This window comes from Peromyscus eremicus, chromosome 1, assembly GCF_949786415.1.
Source record: "Peromyscus eremicus chromosome 1, PerEre_H2_v1, whole genome shotgun sequence".
NCBI lineage: Eukaryota > Metazoa > Chordata > Mammalia > Rodentia > Cricetidae > Peromyscus > Peromyscus eremicus.
The window spans coordinates 130913495-130927094 of record NC_081416.1 but is presented as its reverse complement, the minus strand read 5'-3'; the positions used below and the strand labels follow the sequence as shown (position 1 = coordinate 130927094).

Sequence of the window (13600 nt, the reverse complement as noted above, 5' to 3'; positions counted from 1 at the left end):
ATAAAAAAGTATTTGGCCCATTTTTAATGAACAGAAACCCTGCCATTGGCTGCTCTAAACTGAAGTTTAATTTCAGACAAATCTTGAAATACACCTATTTAAGGACAGAGGTCCTCATCCTGCCTTTTATGATATTTGAAGAAAAGTGGAGAGTTTAAAATTTGTTGGTTTTCTTTATTTATTTACACTTAGGTTCCTAGTGTATTATTCATGGAGATTCTTCCTCTGTACCTGAGTTAGAGGCATATGAACACCCCCTCCCCCTCCCTCTCTCCCCAGCCATGTAATCCCCAGTGCTTTGACCACCTTGATCTCAATCAAACAAGATCTGTACTTTAATCAGATCAAATCCCCAAACTTTCCACTCAGACTCTTCCCTATGGGAAAAATAGAATCCATTCTTACCTAAAGAACCAAGTCATATTACAGCATGGAAGACCACCACATGGGAAGCGTGTCCCTCTGCACATCCCTAACCCTAATCCTGAGCCAGTGTCCACATGGATCCATCTAACGCTGCATGACTAGAACATGGAATCTAATCATCCTCTTTGAATTGTCCACAAAGCTGGGATTCTGACCTTCTGCTGTGAGCCAACGAACGTACGGCCCTTCTGCTAGAAACTGGCTTTCACTTTCTTATGGGAGAAGAGACTTAGAAACTTATTCACCCAACAGTATTGATCACCCCTGCCACCCATCACCTCCCCAGCTTCCTCATGAATTTATTGCAAGGAGGACCACATATCAGAAGGAAATCAAAGTTGTTAGGAGCCCTCTTCTCCTCAGCTTCTTGGCCCCATCCTGCAGGGAAGTAGAGAGAGACTGAGTATCACCCTCCTGGGTCCTTTGCAGCATCCACCTGCACCTGCCTTTACTCATGGCTGAGAGCCTCAAGGGAATGGGCTACTGATCAAAGAGGGCAGAGCCAGCCCTTGGCCAAGAAAACAGATGGACAGCAGTGATTGAAATTCCAGAGGGTAGGCAGAGTTTTTCTGTGTCCTGCCAGCTGGCTCTCAAATAACCACACAGAAGTTTATTATTAATTATAAATGCTCAGCTGATAGCTCAGTCTTGTACTAACTCTTACAACTTAAATTAACCCACTTCTATTAAGCTACATTCTGCCACATGGTATCACCTCTCTTTCATCTTGCACCTCCTGTTTCTTCTCCCTTTCTGGCTGGTGACTCCTCTGACTCTGCCCTTCTTCTTCCAGATGTCCTTAGTCTGATTCTCCTGACTAACCTCCTGTCCAGCTATTGGCCAGCTTCTTTATTAAACCAATCACAGCAACAAGCATTTACACAGTGTAAGGAATATTCCACATTTCCCCCTTTTTGTCTAAATAAAAAAGGAAGGTTTTACTTTAACATAGTAAAATTATATACAGCAAATCCAGTTATTAAGTAAGAATTACAGATATGGCTGGGCGGTGGTGGTGCACATCTTTAATCCCAGCACTTGGTAAGCAGAGGCAGGCAGATCTCTGTGCATTCAAGGCCAGCCTGGTCTACAGAGTGAGTTCCAGGACAGGCTCCAAAGCTACACAGAGAAATCCTGTCTAAAAAAAAAAAAAAACAGAACAAAAAAAGAATTACAGGTATGATATCCAGTCCATTTGTGTTTGGTAAATTTAGAGAAAATACTATCTATCTTATCTTTGTGAATCTAGAGTTTTATACCTAATTTACCTTTTTTACCTTTTTTATCCTAACTTGTATTACCAACTGAAAACTATTATTTGATGTCTTTCAAACGTATACATTTTACACCTCTTTAGTGAGTTCTTTTCTGAATCTGTTAACAAGGAAGACTATAACTATAACTATCTAATCTTCAACACCCTCAGATACCAGAGAAGGAAATAATATTACCTAAGTAAGCAGAAAGTGCAAACAAGTGACTTCCAAAAAATGTGAGAAATGACAGAAACAGCTGGCTGCCTAGACAGTCACTCAAAGTTTCTCTGTAACAAGGAATATTGGCCTACAAGGCACAGAATATCTGACAGACTTATCTATGAAGCAGGATTTTCTGAGGGGCTGTCCTACCTTATCTTGGCAAAGTTCAGCAGTCACTTTCTTTCGTGTCCTGCTTGTCTAATTTGGACAGCATACTGTCGGCAGTCAAGGCAAGGGCAGTTTTTTGCTCCATGGCTAACTTTCGCCACAAAAAAGCAAACTCCACGTGGGGTTTCTTTGATGCCCATCATCTTCTCTGAAGTAGATTGTTGCTGCCAGGAGCAGACATGTCTCATTGTCATTAAAAACCTTATATTATTAAAACATCATAAATATCATATTCTGTAGATCTCTGAAGTGTTTGAAGATCAGCTGTCCATCTAAAATTATCTCTGTTTGAACTTGAAAACATACCTAAAATGACTATATAAGTTTGACTATTATAGATGACTATTAATCTGTATTTTTAATTATACATTATATTTTTAAATGAGTTGCATAAACATAACACCCTAAACAAGAATAGAAATATACATACAGTATAACAAAATTAACTTTAAATTTATATCAATATACAAAAATCCATACCAATGTAAAATATTTAAGACTAGTAGTTGCTTTTTTAGTTTAAAAGTAGATTCAATAATCTACCCACTTACCTAGTCATTTCTATATCCCCTTTTTTCATTTCAGAATGAAATCCCTGAATCTAATCTTCTTTGTTCAGCTTTTTTTCTGATCATTACCAATAACAACTTGTAACCAACCCCTCTCAAATGATAACAAACATCCATAATCCATCTTTTGGGATGTTGTTTTTTTCTAGAATGCTTTCTGTTGTCTTGGGGCACTGGCATCTTTGGGAGAACCTTGAGACAATCAGGATAATTATTAAGTCTTAGTTGAAGCATTCTGTAATACTGGATCATCTCAGTCAGCAGCCTTGAAACTGCTCTGGATACTGGATCACCTGGGCCATCATTTTTATTGGTGTCTGTCCCTTGCTCTGAAAATACATAAACTTTTAAAGGTAACATACATATCTGCATTAATACAAGTGTAGACTGTTCATTATACATAGGTCAGCCAAAGATGATTTTTTGTTTCATGTTTGAGGAGGTAAATATACATCACATGTGTTGTAGTTCTTCTAGGTTTATTTCTTTATGAATGTAGTCAGGATTTTCAAGGGGTCTTCTCTGATCAAACCTGACCATATCAACCTGGAATGAATCCACAGCCTCTCATCTCCTGTGGAAATAAAAGCATAACCTCTTACCCAAAATAACATCTTTTGATTTCCATTTTGATGTCAAGACATTTTAAAAATATATAGGTTGATTTAATCTAGCAGCTTTCATATCTAGTGTCTAAATTAGCAGCCAAAAAATTTAAAGATAAAACAATAACATATAGGATCCAGACTCTCTGTGTATTTTCCATCTTTATAATGACTTTTTCTTCTACATTTCTTTACTCTCTTTTAAAGGACTTTATTATTTTAAAACTGTATTTTTTATGACTATCTTTACCCTTTTTCCTTGCTCTCCCAAGCCTTTATACATTTTAAACACATTTAGAGGTAACACATTTAGAGGTTTTTTTCCATCTGGATCTGTCTTTACTGAGCATCTGTATTATTTTTTTGATTACATGAGACAAATCTTAAACAGCTATATTAGTTGCTGGCATGGTATCTCAGCACATGGCATTGGTAGCTAGCTCCTCCCCCCCTTGATTCCCTGAGAGCTTGGCTTCATGGTGGAAGTACCAGTGGGAACCACATTTACAGCCCCAGCTCTGAGAAGTTATTGAGTCCTTGCTGCCACCAAGTAGCACATCACCCACTGCTCATAAACCCCATTTAAGTGTTCAGTAACTAACAGCTAGCAACAAGCCAAGGAAACCACCTCTTAAAGGAGCCACACCTCTTTGTTTGCTGTTAGTTTCAAGCCTGCCCAAGAAAAGCTGGTTATCAGGAAGCCACATTTGGCTTCATTTTTGTGTGCTTAGAATCTTTTTTCAAGTTTTGTTAGGTCTTATGTGGAAATCCTGGCCCCATGTTGGGTGTCAAAAGTAGGTGGAGTTTCTCTGTGTCCTAGCAGTCACTCCCAAATAACCACACAGAGGGTTATTATTAATTATAAATGCTTGGCCGATAGCTCAGGCTTGTCTCCAGCTAACTCTTACAACTTAAATTAACCCATATTTCTTATCTACCCTCTGCCACATGGTGGTACCTTCTTTCAGCACAGCAGGTTCATCTCTTGCTTCTCTTGCATCTGGCTGGCGACTCTTCAGACTCCGCCTTACTTCTTCCCAGCATACTCTCTGCCTCAAAACCCCTGCCTAGCCATTGGCCAATCTGCTCTTTATTAGCCAATTACAGTAATACATAGTCACAGTGAAGAAAGCATTTTTCCACAGCACCAGAGAGTGGCACAGACTAGAGTAGGACTCCAGAACTGACCACAGGCAGAGGTGGTAACTTGACCCTGTGGATTGCTGAGGAGCTATGGGCACAAGTACCAGGATACATCCCACAAGTTCAATGTTAAAGGTAGAGTTGCTGAAGTGGTCAGGAAAAGGCCACGTGAAGAAACAGGACAGCCTCTCAGAGTAGACATAGTGCCATGCTCTAATAGGTCCAAGCATGGCACTGACAGGCCTTGTCCTTCCCCCTTCTCTCTCCCTTGCTAAACCATAGATTACATCCCTAAAGCTAGCCACCAAGGTCTATTCCCTTATTTGACCACCTCCTCCTCCTGAGGCTGACTACCAAGATCCAGCTATCAAAGTATTGAAGTCCAGCAATCAAAAGCCCCCATTTTGGCTACCCTAATTAACATGCCCAATCCAAACAAACCAACTCATCCTAACATGGGGTCTCCTGTTTTCCCTTTAAAGCTGCAATTTGCCTATGGGCCATGTCTGCCTCCACTTCATCCAGAGGCAGCCCTTTGTCCCTCTGGGGCAAATATCCCTCCTCCCTTCTCTCCCCTCTCCCTTGTCTCCTATCCCATCTTTGTCCCTCTGGTGCAAAGAAATTTCTTTTGTGCTGAGAGCTTGGTCTTGGTGTGTCCTTTCAGAAGCCATCACTTCAGTGACCTGGATTCACTGCCATGGCCCTGCTGGGCCAAGAGGCCCAGTATCCTGAAGTCTGCTATGGAGTGGCCCCTAACATCTGAGGTCACTTTCAACTAGTACTTTACTAGTACCACTTGCACATAGACATGTGCTTCCCCAGCTCTTCCAGGTGACCCCTGTTCTGAGGCATGTGTGTGCCTTTTGAAACAAGCCAGTCAAGATTAATCTCAGGGCTGGAGAGGTGGCTCCATGGTCACCAGCACTGGCAACTCTTGGAGAGGATTCAGGTTCGGTTTCCAGCACCCACATGGTGGCTCACAACTGGCTATAACTCTAGTTCCAGAGGATCTAATGCCATTTCTTGATTCTGAAGACACTGTCATATGTGTGGGGCACATGCATACACTCAGGCATATACATATAAAATTTTAAATAAAGAGTTCATAGGAAGAAGGTAGGTAGGTATGACTTTAGGTAAACATCAATAACACAAATGTCAAGAATAATGCTTATTCTCTCTGTGTGTGGGTTTTTTTTCTGGACATGATGAAACTTTTTAAAAGCTTAGCTTATTATCCCTCAGACATTGCTGATGGCCTGCTACCCGTGATAAACTGAGCTAGCCTGAAATCTCCTCTGCAGAATGCAACCTTTAGCCTCCTCCACGTCTGTGTGGAAAGACAATGCTCCTCACTGAGCCACACATAACAAATTAAAAGGGGATGGGGGCTCCCTGAGCTGTGGTCTGTATTCCTCTGCATCTGGCTAAGGGCTACAGACCATATACCCTCTGCTCACCCACCAGCTTGTCACTCTTATCTGTTATGATCTCCCAAAGGTGACAAGTCCTCTCTGTCTGAGCTCCTTTCTACTCTAAGAGATGTATGAGTGCCCTCACCAGCCAGTGTGGCATGCCTTCCCACAGTGGAGTGGGCCGGGGCGGGATCCGGACGTATCCCAGAGCACCTAGTGTCCCTGTGTCCTGTCAACTCCTTGAACTCTTGCCTTTGTGTGTGTGTGTGTGTGTGTGTGTGTGTGTGTGTGTTTTGCCTTTGTGTTTTTCAAGACAGGGTTTCTCTGTATAGCCCTAGCTGTCCTGGAACTCACTCTGTAGACCAGGCTGGCCTCAAACTCAGAGATCTGCCTGTCTCTGCCTCCCAAGTGCTGGGATTAAAGGCGTGCATCACCACTGCCTGGCTTTTGTCGTTCTTTATTGCATGAGGACACTGCAGTCTTGAGCTCTTGAGGGCTTGATCATCATTAGTGATCACTCTGGCTCTGCCCAGAACCCATCTCCAAATTGTTTCTTGCCATGTCTCCTAATAAGTCAGCTATGCTACTGTGTAGAGTGTTGATCTCTCCATTCTTGGTATCCACACTGAAATTCCAAGCTTGCCTTACGAGAAACACCCATGGCTTCTAGCTGTTGCCTCCTTTTTGACATCTTTGCCCTGTATATCTAGAGGCCAGCTGGCCCAGACTCCTTTGTGGTCAGAGCCCCACTTGGCTCCAGCTGGCTAAGACTCCTTTTCGGTCAGAGCCCCACTTGGCTCCAGCTGGCCCCTGCTTCTCCAGCCAGCTCATGTTCTGTTTGCCCTTTGAACTCATGCCCTGAATTGATCTTTTAGAACTGCCCATTAAATTTTTTAGCTGGCCATTAAATTTCACTTCCCTCATATGACCTTCTTCCATGAGTTCTTCTGAGTCCCGACTCCTGTATCCATGACTGGCCCCCTGGCTAGGGTTCCCTGAGGGGATAACAGGACTGAAGAGCCATGAGCATTTGAGGACGGAATATGAGGCACCATCATGTCTGCTTCCCCACTTGGGCCAGGTACACAGTAGGGGTTTCCGTGATGTGAATGGACTTGAACCGAATGGGAATGTACTAAACGCCCATGCTGTGTCTTGCAGTGCTCTGCCAACTGTGGCAAGGGGACCCAGAAACGAACAGTGACATGCACCAACTCTCAAGGGAAATGTGATGCATCCACAAGGCCAAAAGCTGAGGAGGCGTGTGAGGACTACTCCGGCTGCTATGAGTGGAAAACTGGAGACTGGTCTAAGGTGAGAACAGCCGTGCTGGGTTTCCAGCCTGCCGTGGCAGTGTGAGCTAGCGTGAGCTCCCGTTCTGCTGGAGATCATGAGGCAAGTTCACTCTTTCCCCACTCCTCAGAACTGTACTCACTGCTGACCCTGTGTACATCTTCCCTGATCTTTTCAACCAGCCAGCACTGTTTCAGCTGGCTGGGAGCATCCCACTGCATTTGTGCATTCGGAAGCAGATCAAATGCAGCCTAAAGTGCACAGTGGGTATTCCTTTCCAGCCCAGCTGCCCCTTGCAACATGCTGGTGGTACCCCAGCAAACCACCATGAGCCTAACCACGTAGCTACCCATCATGAAAGCCTCACAAATCCAGGAGCTAGGTTGAGCAGACCCATTTCAAGGCCTGTGAGGTACCATTTATTTTGTAAGCAAGAGCCTGGAAGATGCAGTGTAGAGAAGGCAAGACTCCTTGGAGATGCCCAAGAGCTGTGGAAGGTTCAAATGGCAATTGAATGTTTCTCAATATGATGCTTCTTTGTCAAAACTGGTGTGTACAGCTTCTCTTGTAACCCCAATGCTAGGGAAGTGGAGATCAAAGGGTCCTTGGGGCTTCCTGCCAATCAGCCTGCCTTCCCAAATCAGTGCATTCCATGCCAGTGAGAAACCGGACCAATGAAAAATGTTATGGCAGGTGAAGAACCATATCTGAGGTTGTCCTCCGGCATCTACATCCATGTGCTCCTGCATACACACCTGTATACTGTATCAAGGTTCTCCAGTATAGTTTCTATTTTATTTTATTCTTTGCTGTTTGACCCATGGTAGTTTTTTTTTGTTGTTGTTGTTGTTGTTTTTTGGTTTTTTGAGACAGGGTTTCTCTGTGTAGCTTTGGTGCCTGTCCTGGAACTTGCTCTGTAGACCAGGCTGGCCTGGAACTCAGAGATCTGCCTGCCTCTGCCTCCCAAGTGTTGGGATTAAAGGCGTACACCACCGCCACCCAGTGGCCATGGTAGCTTTAAATGATTCATATTTACTGAGGACTGAGGCCTGTGTAAGAACTAGCTTATATATTGTCCCAAGAGCCTTGTTGCAGAGACACTCGGTATCTCATGAATGCAGGGGGTATATTATGGTTTCAGCAACTGAAAACCTCCCCACACTTCTGGTGTCTCCATCCAAGGGTCCCAGAAGCATCTGCAATCACTTGACCTGCACAGTCAGTACTATAAACATTTCAGAACCAGTTGCCAATATCTAAAATGTTTTAAAATGGTTCCTGAAAATTTGGATTTGGGTTTCACTATAAAACCTGGCAGTATGTCCCAGGCAGGCAGTTTGGTTCTATCTCTGGCTTCTGGGAGGAGGAATGGTCTGTACTGTGGAAAGCTGTATCTTCAGATTCTGGCAGATTCTCTAATGTGTAGAGAGAACAGAAGGCGGGGAAACCTTGCCAGTCTTAAGAAGGCACGTTGTAGTGGGAGGAGGTGTGCACGCTAGAACAGCCTGGGAACTACTGTAGTAGATGGGGGGGAGTATGGGCCAGAAGAGCCTGGGAGCTACTGTGGGGGCTTTGATCTGTGGCAGGCTTGTCTGAGTTAATAGGGGACTAGATGCCTCATAGCCAGAGGTAGTTGGCTATGGGGGCTGGGAGAGGATAAGGGAAGTAATGGCTTTTTCTGACAAAGAGAAACCTGCTTCACAAGGTTTCTGAGGAATGTTGAGTTTAGGCAGTAACCCTTCTGTTTACCTAGTCGGAGTTGAGCCTGAGCTCAGCCCAGACTGTCATTTAAAACATTGTCAGCAGCACTGCCATTTCAGGGGCCCACTTTGGACCTAACGTTCCAGCCCTTTCTTGATGGTAAGGGACAACTGTAGTCATCCAGCTACTTCTGGCTAAATGGGGACATGTGGAGGAGGGGGATCTTAAGGCTGGAACACCGGTCAAAGAGGGGGAATCAGACAGGCAAGCTACGGTGGGAGAGCAGGAGAAATTGTCAGAAGCATCTGGCTTACTGACCCTTGGGTAAATTATTTTACCAATTCTGTCCTAAAAGAATGTGAAGAAACAGGGAGCAATCATTATCACAAGAAGTATAGATATCAGTGGCCAAGGAGCTGAAGGATCCAGAGGCTCCATCCAAGGCAGACCAAAAGGAGAGCCCCACACAGGAGTCAGCCCCTGGAGGCCATAGTTTGTGAGCCAGCTCCTCAAAGTCTTTAATCTACTCGTCTACTTGGCCAGGCTGGTTCACAGAGTAGCAACATTCTCCACTGAGGAAGAGGCAAGGACCTCCTCTTCTAGATGGCAGTTGAAGGCCTGCCAGCTTTGTAGAGCCACCGAGGCTAATGAGATGCGCTGGTTTGGGAGCAGCCTTAGGGCCAAGGTTGACTCCTGGATAGTGCCTGTCAGCTGAGTGAATATCTACTGTGATAGACACAAACTATTGCAGGTGGAGTTTTCCCGTCCCACAGCCACTCTCAAATAATCACTCAGAGGCTTCTTAATATTAATTATAAATGCTCGGCCAATAGCTCAGGCTTGTTACTACTAACTAGCTCTTACAACTTAACCCATTTCTATTAATCTATGTGCTGCCCCGAGGCTTGTGGCTTTTACCTCTATCCCATTTTGTGTGTCCAACTCACTTTCTGTCTGTCTGACAACTCCTCTGACTCCACCCTTCCTCATCCCATTATTCTCAGTTTGGCTTTCCTGCCTAACTTTATTCTGTTCAGCTATTGGCCAGTCAGCTGGTTTACTAAACCAATCATAGTGACACATATTCACACAGTGTACACAAGGATTATTCTACAGCAGACTATGAACAGAAGGTAAAGTTAAGGGCTTGGGTGGGGGTGTCTATTTTAAACCTATATTTGAAACTTCTAGGTCTATACTGTCTGGAAGGTCAGGAAGACATAGACCACCCAACAGGGTGAGAAGGAAAGCACCCATCCTCAGGGTTAGATAGAAGGTGGGAGACCTTACACATAGCAGTCCCATTGACTGAGAAGTGCACTTACCAGACAAGTCTGAACTGGGGGTGGGGGGGGGTTGGGGGGGTGGTCCAAGTCTTGACTCCCTGAAGTTTACATAACACTCCTAAAGTTGACCGAAAGAGATAAAAGTTTTAGATCTATCAGCAGGACTGCATCTGTTTTAATCTGTATTGAAGTCCTTGTTGTAGAGAAAGCAGTTAATTCGTGTCTGCAAACAGTTCGAGCAGACTCATGTGTTGAGTCACGGCAAAAATAAAGCCTGAGAAGTTATCAGTACCAACATGAACATTCATCTGTAATAAGACAGAGATTTCCTGGCAGGAAAGAGAACAAAGGGGAAGAAGAGGTTGAGGGCCAGGAAGGTGGTTCTGGGACGGAAGCATGAATACTCTTTCCTCGGTCCTGTAGCCCTCACACCGCCACCTTAAGAGGACTGGGTAGATATGGAGAGGACAGAGCCATTTTCAGCACACTTTCTAAGTCTAGATTTAAAAAAGAAAACAAAGGAAAAATTTTGAGCATGTGGCAATGATAATTTTAATTATTTCTGAAAAAAAGCTTTAGCGGCCAATACTTAGAACTATTACCAAGACCAGATTAATAACTTAGCACTCCATCTGTTAATATGTTCAACTCCAAACAAGTTTAAATATCATTTGTATCATCTTTGTTTCATTTTTCACATACCTTAAATCACTTCCTCAGACCTTCACAACGTGTATAAACCTATTTTTTCCCCCTTTCCATTCTGGAAACATCCAGCTATCTTAATCTTTAAACTTTGCCTTTCCTTTCCATATGGAAATATTCAATCATGTACATGGGCATAGGTGCTTAATTATTGAGAGTCATCATTGGAAAGTGAGTCCTTTCTAAGTTATCACTGGGGCATAAAGAAGAGTAAAAAGTAGACTTTAAAGTCATCAGCAACAGCATGGATGTTCTGAGTTTGCTTTTTCTATTGAAACCTTATTGTGAGTCTACCTCTCTCAGCAGGAAGCCTTTTAGCTCTGGGGAAATGCAAGGCCTAACCTTTACACTTGAAACCAAGTGTGAGTAGATACCCGGGGCAGGTAACTGAGCCTCCCTCCATTTTGAAGTGTTTTTATTCAAAAGACTTGGGTAAGGATAGGTTTTACCAGATGGAACAGGAACTATGGGCCTCGTAGCTTCCATATCAATTAAAAATGGCAGACACCCACTAATCTGAACCGTTAACCTGGGCTCCTCTGTGGTAATCCTGATGGAGGTGTTGGGGCCAAAGTCCCAGGGCAGCATGAGTCTTTGGCTGCCAGACCCAGAAGATCTGAGAGATTTTCCTGTGGAGGAGAAACTTAGGGGCCTAGCCTACCTTGACAAGGCAAAGCGACACAGTCAGCCTTCCAGTGTCCAGCCTGTTCAGGTTGTGCAGGCTCCTGGTGGTGGCTGAGGTAAAGTGAAGTTCTCTGCCCAGTGACAGGTATCGCCACATTTGAAGCAGGCTCCATGTAGAATCCATTGGTCCCTCGTCTTCTTTGGAGGTAGCCTCAGGACTGCTGCCCAATGCTGGTATTTCTGTCCATCTTGCCCTGCCTCTCCCTCCCATTAAACACCTTAAATGCCATATTCAAATCTGTCCGACGGATGGAGGGCTGTAAACTGACCTCTTAAGTTCTTTATTTTAATATGCCTAATTTTGAATATTATTTACATTAAACAAGCTTTAACTTTGAACTTATTTTCAATTACTTGCCTCAGGTTTAACTTTAACAACATATATAGAAGACTATATAATGCAGATGTAAATTGTTCTTTCTCTCCAAGTTTGTCCCTGTAAATAAATTACATAAATACTTAGCATGACTACAAACACAGTTCTGAGCACATTAAAGAATTTGACCATAAGGTAACTGACCATTAATTTTTATATTTTAATTATCTCTAGCAGTTTACAATGATTTCCTAATTTTATCTCTGTTACATTTGTGTCTTAAAATTTGTGAATTTTGAAGTTGGATGGCAGTGGCACATGCTCTTAATCCCAGCACTCAGGAGGCAGAGGCAGGTGGAACTCTGAGTTCAAGGCCAGCCTGGTCTACAGAATTCCAGGAAAGCCAGGGCTACATAGTGAAACCCTGTCTTGAAAACACACACACACACACACACACAAAATTTATGAATTTTGAATAGAAGAACCTTTTATAGCAAAATAAACTTGAAACCATAAATATATTCCATGGAGATACTGGGAACATAACTTTCCTGATTCTTTTATAATATACTTTTTACAAAATATTATTTTTAATGACTCAGTGTCTCCAAATAGCTAAAAATTAACAATGTTAGCAAAGACAAAAATGGTTAGACATGTATCTTTAAGTCAGTTTCTGTTAGCCTGAATAGACCATTATAACCTTAGGAATTTATAAACCTTATCCAAAAATATCTTAGAAGTGTGATATAATTATATTTAGCATCAGTAATTTCTATTGGAAATGGCTTACTTCCTAGTTGTTCTCAAGAACAAAACGTCTTTTCCCTGGGCTTTTCTGTTTTGTTTTCTTTCTCCCTGTCACAGAGTCAGGTGGCTAGCCTGGCCCAGAGCAAAGGCTTTGGTGGCAACATGCTTGGGTCTAAAATGGGCAGACCAAGTCTCATCTCCAGGTCCAGCTTTTTAGTAGAATAAAATAGCATATGATGATTTTTCCAATATTATTCATCCACAACAGACATTTGAATCTCTGTAAGACTGAACCCAGTGATCAGAGGGAGAGTCGAGAGCAGAGAGCAGAGACAGCTTAGATAAGGGGAGAGGGGAGAGCAAAGAATGCTTAGAGATAAGAGTTTCTGGATCATTTGCTTGTGCCGTGACAGACATTGTCACAATCTGTGAGAATTTGGAAATCAAATGTGCTGTTTCCTGGCCACTGTGACTGTCTATGGGGGCCAAGCCATATTTTCAGTAAAAATAAGTCAATAACTCTTAATACTATCTGAGTCCAAGGAGGGGGAAAGATTAGGTAAGGCTGGAGAGAGGAATCAACAGTCTAAGCTTGAATGAGAAGAGCCCATAGTTAGCTAGAGGAAGGGAAAGACCCTTGAAGAAAGGGTGGTAATGAAGAATTCCCAGGAGCAAAGCGAATAGGAAGTAGATGAGACTTACGAAAGGGGCCATAAATAGGGGTCCCACCGGAAGGAGAGTTCCAATAGCAAAGGACAAAAGGCACAGGGAGGGAGACACTGTGAGGGGTGAGTGCCATAGGACAGTGTCTCAATCCCCAAGGGCAACCCCAACGGACCAAGATTTGTCAGTGAGATGCCCAGGGTCACAGTGGAGAGGTATCCCTTTCCATGTGATGGGGTGCCCAGGGGTGGAAAGCAAGCTCCAGTGAGCAAGAAACAGAGAAGGGAGCTCTGAGAAGATGCTTATCTGAGAAGGCAAGAAGAAACAAGTGGGTAAAGCAGGTAGAGAAGAGAAGCAGCGAGAGTTGGGGGGCAGAGAAAGGGGAGGGGGTGGTAGGA

The 13600-nt window shown here is 43.4% G+C and overlaps 1 protein-coding gene across 1 annotated transcript in view; it reads left to right on the top strand.

Moving 5' to 3' along the window:
• Window positions 1–13600, top strand: part of Adamts17 (ADAM metallopeptidase with thrombospondin type 1 motif 17) — a 321166-nt gene that overhangs the window by 297986 nt on the left and 9580 nt on the right. Inside the window, 1 exon segment of the mRNA XM_059273139.1 lies at window positions 6966–7118. Within this exon segment, the coding sequence (XP_059129122.1) occupies window positions 6966–7118 (153 nt within the window).